General features: G+C 46.2%; 2 protein-coding genes across 5 annotated transcripts; both read left to right on the forward strand.

Annotated features, from left to right (window-relative positions):
* Positions 1 to 451: 451 nt before the first annotated feature.
* On the forward strand, positions 452 to 4776 carry LOC110493649 (uncharacterized). Of its 4 annotated transcripts, none has more exons than XM_090204766.1 (9): positions 452 to 876; positions 1007 to 1130; positions 1584 to 1779; positions 1873 to 2312; positions 2444 to 2560; positions 2739 to 2853; positions 3082 to 3140; positions 3297 to 3436; positions 4454 to 4776. In XM_090204766.1, exons 1-9 carry the CDS (start codon positions 803 to 805, stop codon positions 4773 to 4775), a joined length of 1587 nt encoding a protein of 528 aa, XP_090060892.1. In that variant the 5' UTR covers positions 452 to 802; the 3' UTR covers position 4776. The 4 variants fall into 4 exon arrangements, with proteins under 4 accessions (XP_090060892.1, XP_090060893.1, XP_036805532.2 ...); XM_090204767.1 differs by having other exon boundaries at positions 1873 to 2297; XM_036949637.2 differs by lacking the exon at positions 4454 to 4776 and having other exon boundaries at positions 3082 to 3189; positions 3297 to 3434.
* A 2547-nt stretch (positions 4777 to 7323) lies between these two features.
* Positions 7324 to 15865, forward strand: LOC118940116 (uncharacterized). Its single transcript, XM_090204768.1, has 9 exons — positions 7324 to 7492; positions 7587 to 7963; positions 8095 to 8211; positions 8390 to 8504; positions 8734 to 8792; positions 8949 to 9088; positions 10106 to 11440; positions 11538 to 11639; positions 14714 to 15865. The coding sequence occupies exons 2-7, from the start codon at positions 7739 to 7741 to the stop codon at positions 10425 to 10427; spliced, it is 978 nt and encodes a 325-aa protein (XP_090060894.1). The 5' UTR covers positions 7324 to 7492; positions 7587 to 7738; the 3' UTR covers positions 10428 to 11440; positions 11538 to 11639; positions 14714 to 15865.
* Positions 15866 to 16580: the final 715 nt, after the last annotated feature.

Here is a 16580-nt window from a genome sequence, read left to right on the forward strand (position 1 = left end):
CACCGGGACAGCCTCCACTGTGGAGGAACGAAGGTCAGCTCCTATCTAGATTGTATTTCTGTTTTAAAGGTGCCCAAGGTGTGCTATATTTATCTGTTAGTAATGTTAATTGTAATCATATTGGTCTCAGTCAAAACACTATGGTCCTATAAAGACTGATGATCTGTCACCAATTTTGACTATAACAATAGACTGGTGATTGTGGCATGAAACAGTCAACCTACTAATTGTACTTCACACAAATGATGGTTAGAAAAATAATCAATGCACTGCATTACTAGACATGACATATTCAACCAATTCAAAGATAACATAGGCAAAGCTTGGCCCAGAGATCTAATGGTGTCATGAATACGACTGATAATTATCTTTCAACATGTTATCGTGCTGTAGAACGTGCACTTCGATAAGTACTACTTCCGAAGGAACGCAATGGCACGTAGGCGGCGACGTAGTGCACACGTGCTCGGAAGTAAGCAAGGAAAACGTAATGTCGTTCTCTGGTGAATTGTTTGTATGGTGATAGCACTGGCTTCGTAATCGAAATTATATTTTGGGAGTACTTGTCATGGAAACATGTTTGTGCTGTTCGCTCATCTAACAAGACGAACCGTTTGCAAGTGAAGTGAGCGAGCGTCAAGATAGAGGGGTGCAGGTGCACGTTAGCAAGCTACCAGGCTAGCAACTGCAGTATATAACTATGACCTAGACACATTTTGTAGTGGTCATGAATGAATAACCACTCATTTTTATTTTGAGGAGACGAGTAGGCCTACCCGACACAACAGTATATTTCAGCAACATGGCATTCACCAGCCTTTTTTCAAGTCTTCCAAACAAAGAATTTGACACGGCGCCTTGTGAGCCGAGAGAGAGGTAGTCATTATTTCTACTGTCTCTCTTATACTATGCTGGATTAATGTAACTAGCTAACATAGTAATGTTTCAGCTTTGAATTGGAGTACATAGCCAACTGTGAGAATTGATTGTATCCAATTTTTCTCAGATTTCAAAGGGATGAAAGGCAACTGGAACCAGTTGAACTGGAGGTGAACGTCCAGTCCAGAAAGTGGCCATCGCAAAGGTGTCAGCAGAGTGGCCCCAGGAAGAGGAAAAAAGGGGACCAACAGGTGAATGTGTCATGTACTAAACAGATGCTGAATAGGTCAATTCAGAATGGAGAAGTTTTTTGCTAAACATTGACTTAAGCCTAACTAACATATGCCTATCTTACGTTTGTGCAGTGCTTTGTACTACTAGGCGAATTGCATACCACATACCTGTAGATCAGGCCTCTTCAAACCTGTTCCTGGAGCGATACTCTCCTGTAGGTTTTCGCTCCTATCCCAGTTGTAACCAACCTGATTCAGTTTATCAACCAGATAATTATTAGATTGAGCTGCGCCAGATTACGGATGAGGTGACAACCTACAGGACGGTAGCTCTCCAGGAACGTGGTTGGCGAGCCCTACTGTAGATTAAAAAGTTGGTATAGAAATAGGCCACAAACCATTAACATTTGGTATTGCCCCTTTCCTTTTGATTTTGTGTTATAACGTTACCCTTTTTGTATTTTTCTGCAGGAGCAGTGTGGTCAGGCCAAGAAAAGTAAACTCCATAAATGCCCATCACAATCTTATAAAGACTTTGACTCTGTGGCCCGAGACTACAACGTGGTGAAGTGTGATTTCGAGCAACCAGGCTTTGACTTCCGTAGAGACCTGGACTTCTACAGTGATCGCAAGGAGGGTGCATCCCCAGGTCATGCTACAGAGAAGGGTGGGTTTTTATGGATTAACCCTTTACTATTAGCAATGCATTCAGACTTTAAAAGGTGTGTAGGATATTAATTTCATTTAACTTTTTCCACAGATCCTGATCAGAACAAGGATGTTCAAGGTGTAAACGAGAAGAAAGGACGGGAGCAGAAGAAACAGCGACGGGAGCCCCAGCAGCAGAGACTTGACAACCAGGCCAGAGGCAGAGGGGGAAACTCTGCCAGGAGGGTTGGGGATTTTACCGGAATGGGTGGACGCGGAACTAACCAGCCCAGAGACTTCTCCAACAGGGGCGGAGGTGGTTCCAACAGGGGCGGAGGTGGTTCCAACAGGGGCGGAGGTGGTTCCAACAGGGGCGGAGGTGGTTCCAACAGGGGCGGAGGTGGTTCCAACAGGGGCGGAGAGTGGAGCAATAGAGGCCAGGGCTGTGACAAGAGGGGCGGTTTTCTCAGAAGAGGTGATTGGTCAAAGCGAGGCACTGACCGGTCACTTAGAGGTGGCCGACAGTTCCCAAATGATGTATGTTTAACACTGGTAATTCAAAATGAAATCATGCATATTTCCTTGTCAATATCCATAGAAATGTCATTTGTAGCTTTACGATGTGCTCGGTTACAGTTAAGGTTCCCAAGTCAGTGATTTCAGTCTAATGTACATTTTCACAGGAAACTTTGACTGGAAAGGGGAAGAAGAACATGACAAAGGAATTCAAAGACCAGAATGCTTTGGAGATTGACGGAAGGTTAATCTGTCGACATTTCATCAGGGGAAACTGCATAAAGGCAGGTTTCTGTATTTTATGATTAGAAATTGTAACAATATTAATGGGCAATTGTCATTGAACCTAAACCCAATATATTCAAATGATAGTCAGGTATGTTTAAGTTTACTTATTTTACAGTAAATACTGTCACTGGCCTGACCATTTTTATAGAGACCCCAACTTATTTTGTTTTGCAGGGTGTTGACTGCCAGCTAGAACATGCTCTGGATGTCAACTACTCGATCAACGAAGTGTGTAAATTCTACGTCCAGGGATCCTGTTCGAAAGGAGAGAGCTGCATATACATGCACAATATCCTTTCTCAGCTTATTCTAAATGTCCCTTATGTAGTGGTTGCCACTGGGTGGGTGAGGGGGGAAATGACTGTACTCTGTTTTTAGTACTGTTTCCTTGTGTATCTGTCCTTCTACCTCTTGTTATATTTTGTGAAAAACTTCAAAATACTAACTTAACAACAAAATGGCTGCCGTAGGGGTAGCTGCAGATGTTTTGTCTTTATTTCCTTAACCAAGTACCCACAGTTTCCCCTGCAAGTTCTTCCATACTTACGAGAAGTGCTACCAAGGAGACCAGTGCAGGTTTTCCCATGAACCCCTGACTGAGCTCACTAAACAGCTACTGGAGGCAGTCAGTAACTGTCTACCCTGAGGGACACTCCTGCTCTTACACAGACTGACATATTGGTGCTCCCTGTTACCATTATCTACTAACTAGGGCTTATGTCTCCTATGCAGGCATTGAAGAGGGACAAGGACATTGAGGAACTGGCTAAAAACGACAAGCCAATTGGCATGGAGGAGCCAGTGGCCACAAAGGAGTCGGCGACAGCTGAGGAGACGAAGCCTGTCATTGACATATTCCTGAATCCCCTAAGGTTAAGAATACGAGTGCACGCGCACATGTTTCTTTTACTGTCCTTGTGGGGACCGAAAATGTATTGTCATTCATTTTCCCTAACCCTTAATCCTAATTGTAACCCTAAGCTTATAATAGCTTAAGTCCTCATCGGAACCTGAGAAATGTTCCCACGAAGGAGTATTGTCCTTCTTTTACTAGCCTACACACCACAGTAGTGTATTAGAATAGTAAGCATAGTAAGCCCCCCGCACCACAGTAGTGTATTAGAATAGTAAGCCCCCCGCACCACAGTGGTGTATTAGAATAGTAAGCCCCCCGCACCACAGTGGTGTATTAGAATAGTAAGCCCCCTGCACCACAGTGGTGTATTAGAATAGTAAGCCCCCCGCACCACAGTGGTGTATTAGAATAGTAAGCCCCCTGCACCACAGTGGTGTATTAGAATAGTAAGCCCCCCGCACCACAGTGGTGTATTAGAATAGTAAGCCCCCTGCACCACAGTGGTGTATTAGAATAGTAAGCCCCCCGCACCACAGTGGTGTATTAGAATAGTAAGCCCCCCGCACCACAGTGGTGTATTAGAATAGTAAGCCCCCCGCACCACAGTGGTGTATTAGAATAGTAAGCCCCCTGCACCACAGTGGTGTATTAGAATAGTAAGCCCCCCGCACCACAGTGGTGTATTAGAATAGTAAGCCCCCTGCACCACAGTGGTGTATTAGAATAGTAAGCCCCCCGCACCACAGTGGTGTATTAGAATAGTAAGCCCCCTGCACCACAGTGGTGTATTAGAATAGTAAGCCCCCCGCACCACAGTGGTGTATTAGAATAGTAAGCCCCCCGCACCACAGTGGTGTATTAGAATAGTAAGCCCCCTACACCACTGTGGTGCATTAGAATAGTAAGCCCCCCACAGTGGTGTATTAGAATAGTAGTGTATGTATGTGGTTGAGCGTTACATTTTACACTTGATAGTAAATCAACGTTATTCACTAGTGTTTTATTGATTGGCTACATTTTGTCTGGATTTCAGGCCAAACTTTTACAACAGCTCATGCACCTCTGAGCCACATGCTGAGGAAAGTACCACCGTGTATCAGAAGGAAGTGTCAGCTGAGGTCGTGGAGAAGGAAATTGCCCCTCCTACAGCATCCGTTTGGTCTCCTGATCCTCCCCCAAACTCTGGCTTTAAGGAACCGGTTTCTTATTCAGTTGAGGCTGTGCTTGGGTCCCATAGGCCCCTAGATAAACCCTTCCGTAGCTTCTTTGCAGCCTCTATCAGCCAGACCTCACAGACCCAACCAGATCCCCCCCACAACTACATTAATTCCTCCAGACTCTATCCACCCTTGTGATCCACACCTAAATTCTACATGCAGCAAGAGAAATGTTCCTTATTCAGTCGAAGCTGTGCTTGGATTCCAGAAGCCTGAAGAAAATCCCTTCACACTCCCCACACAGATCCAATCAGATCCCCCCAGCACTACATTAGTTTCTCCATACCCAATTAGTTTGTTTGATCCTCGTCTGAATAAGAGGCAGGCTTCTTATTCAGTTGAGGCTTTCTCTACGGCCCAGAAGCCAGTGAAAAACCCCTTTTGCAGTCTCTTTGCAGGGACGATCAGCCAGACCTCCACTACACCTCTCATACAGACCTCTGCTAATTCGCCCATCAACACCCCAGGATGTAAGGGACTAGCTTCTTATTCAGTTAAGGCTGTTCTAAAGTCCCACAAGCCTGTGGATAACCCCGTCCGCAGCCTCGCTGCAGGCCCCATCACCCAGTTCTCTCGCCACCCTGATATACAGACCCAACTAGATCGTCCTAGCACTACATTAAATCCTCCAGACTCCATTCGGCCCCCTGATCCTCCTTCAGTCTATAAGAGGCCGGCTTACTATTCAGCTAAAGCTGTGCTTGGATCTCCTAAACCTTTGAAACCATCCTTCAGCAGCCTCTTTGCAGGCCCCATCAGCCAGACATCTCCCCAACCTCCCACACAGACCCAACCAGATTCCCCTAGCGCTACATTTGGTCCTTCAGATTCTGCTCCTCCTGCAGGCTGTAAAAGGCCGGCTTCGTATTATGTTACGGCTGTGCTTGAGCCCGAGAAGCCTGTGGAAAACCCCTTCTGCAGCCTTTTTGCAGGAATCATCAGCCAGACCACTCTCGACCCTCCCTCACACTCCCAAAACTCCCCAGGTTGTAAGGCACCAGCTTCTAACAAGCCCATGGAAAAACCCTTCCTTAGCCTCTTTGCAGGCCCCATCAGCCAGACAACCCTCCCTGACCCTCCAACACAGACCCGGCCTTATCCCCCAATAGTCGAGCCTAAACCGGAGGTGCCAGACCCAACACGGCTCACCGGTAAGGGCCTGCTTTACTCAATACAATACTTTAAATATCCCTTTGCGGGAAATGCAACTATATTACTGACATTTCATCACCACTTCTTGTCCTCCAGAGCCATCCACAACCCATTCTGTTCTGAGGACCCTCTTCCTATGCCTGAGCCCATGCCGCCATGAGGGGGAGCAGGCGATCAGTAACAGCTGCAAAGATCCAGGTACAGTCGGACACATCATGCTACAAGTAGTGTATTTGTATTGTAAGTTTGCATAGTTTTTTATTTTATTTCACCTTTATTTAACCAGGTAGGCCAGTTGAGAACAAGTTCTCATTTACAATTGCGACCTGGCCAAGATAAAACAAAGTGTGACACAAACAACAACACAGAGTTACACATGGGATAAACAAACGTACAGTCAATAACACAATAGAAAACTATATGCCGCGTGTGCAAATTAGGTAAGATTAGGGAGGTAAGGCAATAAATAGGCCGTAGTGGCGACGTAATTACAATTCAGCAATTAAACACGGGAGTGATAGATGTGCAGATGATGACTGTGCAAGCAGAGATACTGGGGTGCAAAGGAGCAAAAAAATAACAATATGGGGATGAGGTACTTGAATGGGCTATGTACAGGTGTAATGATCTGTAAGCTGCTCTGACAGCTGATGCCTAAAGTTAGTGAAGGAGATATGGGTCTCCAGCTTCAGTGATTTTTGCAATTCGTTCCAGTCATTGGCAGCTGGAAGGAAAGGCAGCCAAAAGAGGAATTGGCTTTGGGGGTGACCAGTGAAATATACCTGCTGGAGCATGTGCTACGGGTGGGTGCTGCTATGGTGACCAGTGAGCTGAGATAAGGCGGGGCGTTACCTAGCAAAGACTTGTAGATGACCTGAAGCCAGTGGGTTTGGCGACCGAATATGAAGCGAGGGCCAGCCAATGAGAGCATACAGGTCGCAGTGGTGGGTAGTATATGGGGCTTTGGTGACAAAACGGATGGCACTGTGATAGACTGCATACAATTTGCTGAGTAGAGTGTAGGAGGCTGTTTTGTAAATGACATCGCCGAAGTAAAGGATCGGTAGGACAGTCGGTTTTACGAGGGTATGTTTTGCAGCATGAGTGAAGGATGCTTTGTTGCGAAATAGGAGGCCGATTCTAGATTTAATTTTGGATTGGAGATGCTTAATGTGAGTCTGGAAGGAGAGTTTACAGTCTAACTAGACACCTAGTTATTTGTAGTTGTCCACATATTCTAAGTCAGAACCGTGTAGAGTAGTGATGCTAGACGGGCGGGCAGGTGTGAGCAGCGATCGGTTGAAGAGCATGCATTTAGTTTTACTTACATTTTAAGAGCAGTTGGCGCCCACGGAAGGAGAGTTGTATGGCAATGAAGCTCATCTGGAGGTTTGTTAACACAGTGTCTAAAGAAGGGACAGAAATGTTCAGAATGGTGTCGTCTGAGTAGAGGTGGATCAGAGAATCACCAGCAGCAAGAGTGACATCATTGATGTATACAGAGACGAGTCGGCCCAAGAATTGAACCCTGTGGCACCTCCATAAATGCCCATCACAATCTTATAAAGACTTTGACTCTGTGGCCCGAGACTACAACGTGGTGAAGTGTGATTTCGAGCAACCAGGCTTTGACTTCCGTAGAGACCTGCACTTCTACAGTGATCACAAGGAGGGTGCATCCCCAGGTCATGCTACAGAGAAGGGTGGGTTTTTATGGATTAACCCTTTACTATTAGCAATGCATTCAGACTTTAAAAGGTGTGTAGGATATTAATTTCATTTAACTTTTTTCCACAGATCCTGATCAGAACAAGGATGTTCAAGGTGTAAACGAGAAGAAAGGACGGAAGCAGAAGAAACAGCGACGGGAGCCCCAGCAGCAGAGACTTGACAACCAGGCCAGAGGCAGAGGGGGAAACTCTGCCAGGAGGGTTGGGGATTTTACCGGAATGGGTGGACGCGGAACTAACCAGCCCAGAGACTTCTCCAACAGGGGCGGAGGTGGTTCCAACAGGGGCGGAGGTGGTTCCAACAGGGGCGGAGAGTGGAGCAATAGAGGCCAGGGCTGTGACAAGAGGGGCGGTTTTCTCAGAAGAGGTGATTGGTCAAAGCGAGGCACTGACCGGTCACTTAGAGGTGGCCGACAGTTCCCAAATGATGTACGTTTAACACTGGTAATTCAAAATGAAATCATGCATATTTCCTTGTCAATATCAATAGAAATGTAATTTGTAGCTTTACGATGTGCTCGGTTACAGTTAAGGTTCCCAAGTCAGTAATTTCAGTCTAATGTACATTTTCACAGGAAACTTTGACTGGAAAGGGGAAGAAGAACATGACAAAGGAATTCAAAGACCAGAATGCTTTGGAGATTGACGGAAGGTTAATCTGTCGACATTTCATCAGGGGAAACTGCATAAAGGCAGGTTTCTGTATTTTATGATTAGAAATTGTAACAATATTAATGGGCAATTGTCATTGAACCTAAACCCAATATATTCAAATGATAGTCAGGTATGTTTAAGTTTACTTATTTTACAGTAAATACTGTCACTGGCCTGACCATTTTTATAGAGACCCCAACTTATTTTGTTTTGCAGGGTGTTGACTGCCAGCTAGAACATGCTCTGGATGTCAACTACTCGATCAACGAAGTGTGTAAATTCTACGTCCAGGGATCCTGTTCGAAAGGAGAGAGCTGCATATACATGCACAATATCCTTTCTCAGCTTATTCTAAATGTCCCTTATGTAGTGGTTGCCACTGGGTGGGTGAGGGGGGGAAATGACTGTACTCTGTTTTTAGTACTGTTTCCTTGTGTATCTGTCCTTCTACCTCTTGTTATATTTTGTGAAAAACTTCAAAATACTAACTTAACAACAAAATGGCTGCCGTAGGGGTAGCTGCAGATGTTTTGTCTTTATTTCCTTAACCAAGTACCCACAGTTTCCCCTGCAAGTTCTTCCATACTTACGAGAAGTGCTACCAAGGAGACCAGTGCAGGTTTTCCCATGAACCCCTGACTGAGCTCACTAAACAGCTACTGGAGGCAGTCAGTAACTGTCTACCCTGAGGGACACTCCTGCTCTTACACAGACTGACATATTGGTGCTCCCTGTTACCATTATCTACTAACTAGGGCTTATGTCTCCTATGCAGGCATTGAAGAGGGACAAGGACATTGAGGAACTGGCTAAAAACGACAAGCCAATTGGCATGGAGGAGCCAGTGGCCACAAAGGAGTCGGCGACAGCTGAGGAGACGAAGCCTGTCATTGACATATTCCTGAATCCCCTAAGGTTAAGAATACGAGTGCACGCGCACATGTTTCTTTTACTGTCCTTGTGGGGACCGAAAATGTATTGTCATTCATTTTCCCTAACCCTTAATCCTAATTGTAACCCTAAGCTTATAATAGCTTAAGTCCTCATCGGAACCTGAGAAATGTTCCCACGAAGGAGTATTGTCCTTCTTTTACTAGCCTACACACCACAGTAGTGTATTAGAATAGTAAGCATAGTAAGCCCCCCGCACCACAGTAGTGTATTAGAATAGTAAGCCCCCCGCACCACAGTGGTGTATTAGAATAGTAAGCCCCCCGCACCACAGTGGTGTATTAGAATAGTAAGCCCCCTGCACCACAGTGGTGTATTAGAATAGTAAGCCCCCCGCACCACAGTGGTGTATTAGAATAGTAAGCCCCCTGCACCACAGTGGTGTATTAGAATAGTAAGCCCCCCGCACCACAGTGATGTATTAGAATAGTAAGCCCCCTGCACCACAGTGGTGTATTAGAATAGTAAGCCCCCCGCACCACAGTGGTGTATTAGAATAGTAAGCCCCCCGCACCACAGTGGTGTATTAGAATAGTAAGCCCCCCGCACCACAGTGGTGTATTAGAATAGTAAGCCCCCTGCACCACAGTGGTGTATTAGAATAGTAAGCCCCCCGCACCACAGTGGTGTATTAGAATAGTAAGCCCCCTGCACCACAGTGGTGTATTAGAATAGTAAGCCCCCCGCACCACAGTGGTGTATTAGAATAGTAAGCCCCCTGCACCACAGTGGTGTATTAGAATAGTAAGCCCCCCGCACCACAGTGGTGTATTAGAATAGTAAGCCCCCCGCACCACAGTGGTGTATTAGAATAGTAAGCCCCCTACACCACTGTGGTGCATTAGAATAGTAAGCCCCCCACAGTGGTGTATTAGAATAGTAGTGTATGTATGTGGTTGAGCGTTACATTTTACACTTGATAGTAAATCAACGTTATTCACTAGTGTTTTATTGATTGGCTACATTTTGTCTGGATTTCAGGCCAAACTTTTACAACAGCTCATGCACCTCTGAGCCACATGCTGAGGAAAGTACCACCGTGTATCAGAAGGAAGTGTCAGCTGAGGTCGTGGAGAAGGAAATTGCCCCTCCTACAGCATCCGTTTGGTCTCCTGATCCTCCCCCAAACTCTGGCTTTAAGGAACCGGTTTCTTATTCAGTTGAGGCTGTGCTTGGGTCCCATAGGCCCCTAGATAAACCCTTCCGTAGCTTCTTTGCAGCCTCTATCAGCCAGACCTCACAGACCCAACCAGATCCCCCCCACAACTACATTAATTCCTCCAGACTCTATCCACCCTCGTGATCCACACCTAAATTCTACATGCAGCAAGATAAATGTTCCTTATTCAGTCGAAGCTGTGCTTGGATTCCAGAAGCCTGAAGAAAATCCCTTCACACTCCCCACACAGATCCAATCAGATCCCCCCAGCACTACATTAGTTTCTCCATACCCAATTAGTTTGTTTGATCCTCGTCTGAATAAGAGGCAGGCTTCTTATTCAGTTGAGGCTTTCTCTACGGCCCAGAAGCCAGTGAAAAACCCCTTTTGCAGTCTCTTTGCAGGGACGATCAGCCAGACCTCCACTACACCTCTCATACAGACCTCTGCTAATTCGCCCATCAACACCCCAGGATGTAAGGGACTAGCTTCTTATTCAGTTAAGGCTGTTCTAAAGTCCCACAAGCCTGTGGATAACCCCGTCCGCAGCCTCGTTTTAGGCCCCATCACCCAGTTCTCTCGCCACCCTGATATACAGACCCAACTAGATCGTCCTAGCACTACATTAAATCCTCCAGACTCCATTCGGCCCCCTGATCCTCCTTCAGTCTATAAGAGGCCGGCTTACTATTCAGCTAAAGCTGTGCTTGGATCTCCTAAACCTTTGAAACCATCCTTCAGCAGCCTCTTTGCAGGCCCCATCAGCCAGACATCTCCCCAACCTCCCACACAGACCCAACCAGATTCCCCTAGCGCTACATTTGGTCCTTCAGATTCTGCTCCTCCTGCAGGCTGTAAAAGGCCGGCTTCGTATTATGTTACGGCTGTGCTTGAGCCCGAGAAGCCTGTGGAAAACCCCTTCTGCAGCCTTTTTGCAGGAATCATCAGCCAGACCACTCTCGACCCTCCCTCACACTCCCAAAACTCCCCAGGTTGTAAGGCACCAGCTTCTAACAAGCCCATGGAAAAACCCTTCCTTAGCCTCTTTGCAGGCCCCATCAGCCAGACAACCCTCCCTGACCCTCCAACACAGACCCGGCCTTATCCCCCAATAGTCGAGCCTAAACCGGAGGTGCCAGACCCAACACGGCTCACCGGTAAGGGCCTGCTTTACTCAATACAATACTTTAAATATCCCTTTGCGGGAAATGCAACTATATTACTGACATTTCATCACCACTTCTTGTCCTCCAGAGCCATCCACAACCCATTCTGTTCTGAGGACCCTCTTCCTATGCCTGAGCCCATGCCGCCATGAGGGGGAGCAGGCGATCAGTAACAGCTGCAAAGATCCAGGTACAGTCGGACACATCATGCTACAAGTAGTGTATTTGTATTGTAAGTTTGCATAGTTTTTTATTTTATTTCACCTTTATTTAACCAGGTAGGCCAGTTGAGAACAAGTTCTCATTTACAATTGCGACCTGGCCAAGATAAAACAAAGTGTGACACAAACAACAACACAGAGTTACACATGGGATAAACAAACGTACAGTCAATAACACAATAGAAAACTATATGCCGCGTGTGCAAATTAGGTAAGATTAGGGAGGTAAGGCAATAAATAGGCCGTAGTGGCGACGTAATTACAATTCAGCAATTAAACACGGGAGTGATAGATGTGCAGATGATGACTGTGCAAGCAGAGATACTGGGGTGCAAAGGAGCAAAAAAATAACAATATGGGGATGAGGTACTTGAATGGGCTATGTACAGGTGTAATGATCTGTAAGCTGCTCTGACAGCTGATGCCTAAAGTTAGTGAAGGAGATATGGGTCTCCAGCTTCAGTGATTTTTGCAATTCGTTCCAGTCATTGGCAGCTGGAAGGAAAGGCAGCCAAAAGAGGAATTGGCTTTGGGGGTGACCAGTGAAATATACCTGCTGGAGCATGTGCTACGGGTGGGTGCTGCTATGGTGACCAGTGAGCTGAGATAAGGCGGGGCGTTACCTAGCAAAGACTTGTAGATGACCTGAAGCCAGTGGGTTTGGCGACCGAATATGAAGCGAGGGCCAGCCAATGAGAGCATACAGGTCGCAGTGGTGGGTAGTATATGGGGCTTTGGTGACAAAACGGATGGCACTGTGATAGACTGCATACAATTTGCTGAGTAGAGTGTAGGAGGCTGTTTTGTAAATGACATCGCCGAAGTAAAGGATCGGTAGGACAGTCGGTTTTACGAGGGTATGTTTTGCAGCATGAGTGAAGGATGCTTTGTTGCGAAATAGGAGGCCGATTCTAGATTTAATTTTGGATTGGAGATGCTTAATGTGAGTCTGGAAGGAGAGTTTACAGTCTAACTAGACACCTAGTTATTTGTAGTTGTCCACATATTCTAAGTCAGAACCGTGTAGAGTAGTGATGCTAGACGGGCGGGCAGGTGTGAGCAGCGATCGGTTGAAGAGCATGCATTTAGTTTTACTTACATTTTAAGAGCAGTTGGCGCCCACGGAAGGAGAGTTGTATGGCAATGAAGCTCATCTGGAGGTTTGTTAACACAGTGTCTAAAGAAGGGACAGAAATGTTCAGAATGGTGTCGTCTGAGTAGAGGTGGATCAGAGAATCACCAGCAGCAAGAGTGACATCATTGATGTATACAGAGACGAGTCGGCCCAAGAATTGAACCCTGTGGCACCCCATAGAGACTGCCAGAGGTCCGGTCAACAGGCCCTCCGATTTGACACACTGAACTCTATCTGAGAAGTGGTTGGTGAACCAGGCGAGGCAGTCATTTGAGAAACCAAGGCTGTTGTCTGCCGATAAGAATGTGGTGATTGACAGAGTCAAAGCCTTGGCCAGGTCAATGAATACGGCTGCACAGTATTGTCTCTTATCGATGGCGGTTATGATATCGTTTAGGACCTTGAGCGTGGCTGAGGTGCTCCCACGACCAGCTCTGAAACCAGATTGCATAGCGGTAAGGTACAGTGCGATTTGAAATGGTCTGTGATCTGTTTAACTTTGCTTTCAAAGACCTTAGAAAGGCAGGGTAGGATAGATATAGCTCTGTAACAGTTTGAATCTAGAGTGTCTTTCCCTTTGAAGAGGGGGGATGACCGCGGCAGCTTTCCAATCTTTGGGGATCTCAGACGATACGAAATAGGTTGAACAGGCTATTAATAGGGGTTGCAATTGCGGTGGATAATTTTAGAAAGAGAGGGTCCGGATTGTCTAGCCCAGCTGATTTGTAGGGGTCCAGATTTTGCAGCGCTTAGAGATCTGGATTTGGGTGAAGGAGAAATTGGGGAGGCTTGGGCAAGTTGCTGTGGTAGGTGCAGAGCTGTTGACTGGGGTAGGGGTAGCCAAGTGGAAAGCATGGCCAGCTGTAGAAAAATGCTTATTGAAATTCTCAATTATCTTGGATTTATCGGTGGTGACAGTGTTTCCTAGCCTCAGTGCAGTGGGCAGCTGGGAGGAGGTGCTCTTATTCGCCATGGACTTTAGTGTCCCAGAACCTTTTGGAGTTTGTGCTACAGGATGCAAATTTCTGCTTGAAAAAGCTAGCCTTTGATTTCCTAACTGCCTGTGTATATTGGTTCCTAACTTCCCTGAAAAGTTGCATATCGCGGGGGCTATTCAATGCTAATGCTGTACGCCACAGGATGTTTTTGTGCTGGTTAAGGGCAGTCAGGTCTGGAGTGTGCCAAGGGCTATATCTGTTCTTAGGTCTACATTTTTTTGAATGGGGCATGCTTATTTAAGATGGTGAGGAAAGCACTTTTAAAGAATAACCAGGCATCCTCTACTGACGGAATGAGGTCAATATCCTTCCAGGATACCCGGGCCAGGTTGATTTAGAAAGGCCTGCTCGCTGAAGTGTTTTAGCGAGTGTTTGACAGTGATGAGGGGCTCCATGCTAACTGTTGCTTGCTTCGGGACAGAGACGTTAGCCAGGAGTAACCACTCTGATAGCAGCTAGCTAGCTGCGATGATCCAGTGTAAAGGTTCAGAGCTTGCGGTAGGAATCCGGAGATGTGGGAGAGAATAAGCAGTCCGATATGCCCTGGGTTGAATCGCACTGTGCAGACTGGCAGGAGTTGACCGGGCTGAGGTTAGCTGATGACCGCTAGCAGTGGCTAACTGACTACTAGCTAGTAACTAGTTAGCTAGCTTCTGTTGGGGGTTCTGGTTCTAAAGTGAGGTGGGTTGCAAAATATATACAAAAATAATACGTATATATATGTACATGACAAGACATCTGACTGCTACGCCATCTTGGATGAGACGTGATGTTTTTTATACTTATTTTCTCTCACCTACTTCTGGCTAAAATATTTAGAATTGTTTTACTCTTGGTGTGTATCAAAATATATTCAGGATTGTGTCCGTTACCGTTGGAAGTGTGTCAGATCTGTTGTGACCCCTTTCAGGAGGCGATGGCCTGTGTTCCAGTGAAGACAAAATCACCAGAGGATCTACTTCCACAGGACAGCAGAGCCAGGAGGTGGTTGAGGAGCCGGAGAGTGAGCGTGAGGAGCCGGAGAGTGAGCGTGAGGAGCCGGAGAGTGAGCGTGAGGAGCCGGAGAGTGAGCGTGAGGAGCCGGAGAGTGAGCGTGAGGAGCCGGAGAGTGAGCGTGAGGAGCCGGAGAGTGAGCGTGAGGAGTGCCTTCTGAGGAATGAGCTGTTGGTGATTCCATTAGAACCATTAGTGCCTTACGTGCCACTTGGTGACCCTTGCCAGGCTGATATCACCCTACCACGGTCCACCTTGGCCCGGGACGTGGTGTGGTCCTTTGAAGACCTTGCCCCTCTTCCTCCCCCCTCACTCAATCACCTCTGTCCCTCTGGCCTCCCCCTCTACTGAGAGAACATCAGGTCCTGCTGTTGGACTGTCCAGCCCTGCAGGACTCAGGCCACAGCCTTCCCCACAGGACTCCAACTCTCAGGAGGCTGCAGGAGAGCATCTCATTCCCTCCAGGAATTCAGGTAGGAGTCGGGTCCAGGTGGATACCCCCGGCGTTCACAACCTTCCAATCCAAGCGATGGTACGGATCACTCGATGTAACACTGATGTACAACCACAGCGACTGTCTGGACAAATGAGGGGCAAAAGTGACAACGTGGGTGACAAAAAAACACTGAAAGACCTTTTTTTAAGACTTTTGACCCCACATCATCTCCCTTCAGACAGTAACTGCATTTGGACTATGGATCATATTGTATGCACTGTCGGTCAATGGACTACACACCAAGACTTACACAAACACTTGGCCTTCATATGAATGCTTTTGCTCTAGTGTATTTTCCTGCTAACAGATCAGAACAGCAATTCATTGCAAAAAAATGATTGTGTAAAATGCAAGAAAACAATTACGCGCGCGCGCACACAACCCTCCTTAACTCCATTTGATAAAATGTGTTCCTCCCATTGATATCATTACTTAGCAACAGCTAATGTTACTGATGAATTGTCAGCCTAGTCTGTCTTGGTGAGAATTGTTTAGGGATTTTCTTAGATGAGGCATGTTGATGTTTTTTTACAGAATAAAATGTATATTATTGATTATTTAAGGTTATAAAAACGAATGGCATTTCATTTTTATTAAATCAGAAAGTAACATATTGGAACAATTAGTTAACTAGTAACAACTAACCGTTGCCCTCTTCCTCCACTGCTGCCGACTACATTTCCTCTTATTTGATGAACAATGGAATGTTATTACCCTGAACTGATTCTTATTCTCATGTGGAAAATGTAATTATGTAAACTAATTCTGCACCAGTTCTGCTCTGCATGTAGTGCTTCTCTTTTCTTATAGTAAGGTACAGTGCTGCGAAAAAGTACTTTATGCCTTCTGTCCACCAGATGCATCAAACTCTTTGCATTCAGGCGGAAGTCACCAATTGTTAAAGGAGCAGTCCGCAATGCTATGTTGGGGGAGCCGCACTAGGCTGCGGTGCGTTCTGTGTACCACGTGCGGTCAATATTTAACTCCTGTGTTGGTTTACCGTGCAGCGGTACAAATGGAAGTACACACAGACTCCGAATCGCTAGTTGAAAAGCAAAGCACGTGTATGGAACAAAAAATGCCGGTAAAATAAAACTTGTATGCATCTGGTGGTCGTTAGGCTTCTAAGGCTGAACCTGCAGAGTTGCTGTATTGTATGCACTTTAGAATGTTTTAATTAAAGTATATGGCCCCCATCACTTTTTCACATTTAAGTCTCACAGCCTTGGATTTTGATGCATTTGATTGGGAACTTGTATTTGTGAGTCACATTATTCAGAGCAGTAGC

This window comes from Oncorhynchus mykiss, chromosome 17, assembly GCF_057628025.1.
Source record: "Oncorhynchus mykiss isolate SJ-2025 chromosome 17, ASM5762802v1, whole genome shotgun sequence".
Taxonomy (NCBI): domain Eukaryota; kingdom Metazoa; phylum Chordata; class Actinopteri; order Salmoniformes; family Salmonidae; genus Oncorhynchus; species Oncorhynchus mykiss.